Source organism: Cystoisospora suis, assembly GCF_002600585.1.
Source record: "Cystoisospora suis strain Wien I chromosome Unknown contig_5128, whole genome shotgun sequence".
In the NCBI taxonomy this organism is placed as follows: Eukaryota; Apicomplexa; class Conoidasida; order Eucoccidiorida; family Sarcocystidae; genus Cystoisospora; species Cystoisospora suis.
This window is the reverse complement of record NW_027157920.1, coordinates 342-1,115: the sequence shown is the minus strand read 5'-3', so window position 1 is coordinate 1,115 and position 774 is coordinate 342. Positions and strand designations below refer to the sequence as shown.

The 774-nt window shown below is 37.2% G+C and overlaps 1 protein-coding gene across 1 annotated transcript in view; it reads left to right on the top strand.

The window, feature by feature from the left end:
- CSUI_008889 (uncharacterized protein) overlaps positions 1–586 on the top strand; it is a gene marked incomplete at both ends in the record, with an annotated part of 3,219 nt that extends 2,633 nt beyond the window's left edge. Inside the window, one exon of the mRNA XM_068069008.1 lies at positions 382–586. Within this exon, the coding sequence (XP_067919016.1) occupies positions 382–586 (205 nt within the window). The remainder of the gene's footprint in view (positions 1–381) is intronic.
- Positions 587–774: the final 188 nt, after the last annotated feature.

Sequence of the window (774 nt, the reverse complement as noted above, 5' to 3'; positions counted from 1 at the left end):
ATAGATATGATACAGGAGTTACTCTCTCTCTCTATATATATATATATAAATACGTACAAATACATGACCGATACAGGCAGGTATAGGGGACATATTTATAGACATATGTATGGTAGTTGGCGAACCTCATGTGTATGTACATATATATATATATATCTATATGTGTGTATATATATATGTATCTATGTATATGTATGCATATCTATGTATATGTATGCATGAATGGACAAATCTGTATGCGCATCACTTCTAAGGCACATGCATATGAGTGTATAAGGATGTACCTATGGAGACGACCACGATGACTTTTCTTTCTCTCTTTCTCCCCCCTCTTTCTTTCTGTCTCTCTTGGTCTTTTCATCCCTTTCTTTCCGAGTGCAGAAATCGCCGAGGCAGCGGAAGCGGTAGAAGAAGGCGAAGCAGCCGCCAGAATCCCAGTAGCACCAATAGTAATAGTAGCAGAAGAACTTCACGAAGCTCAGGACCAGCAGCAGGAGGAGGAATGACGGCTACTACAACGACAACACACACTTCAACTGGACGAGCAAACCCTTCTGTTGCCTCTACACACCCAAATCTCACCCCAGCAGGTACGTCTTCAATCGATCTTCAATCCACCTATCTATATCTATATCTATCTATCTATATCTATCTATATCTATATCTATCTATATCTATATCTATCTATATCTATATCTCTATCTATATCTATATCTATCTATATCTATCTATATCTATATCTATATCTATCTATATCTATATCTATCTATATCT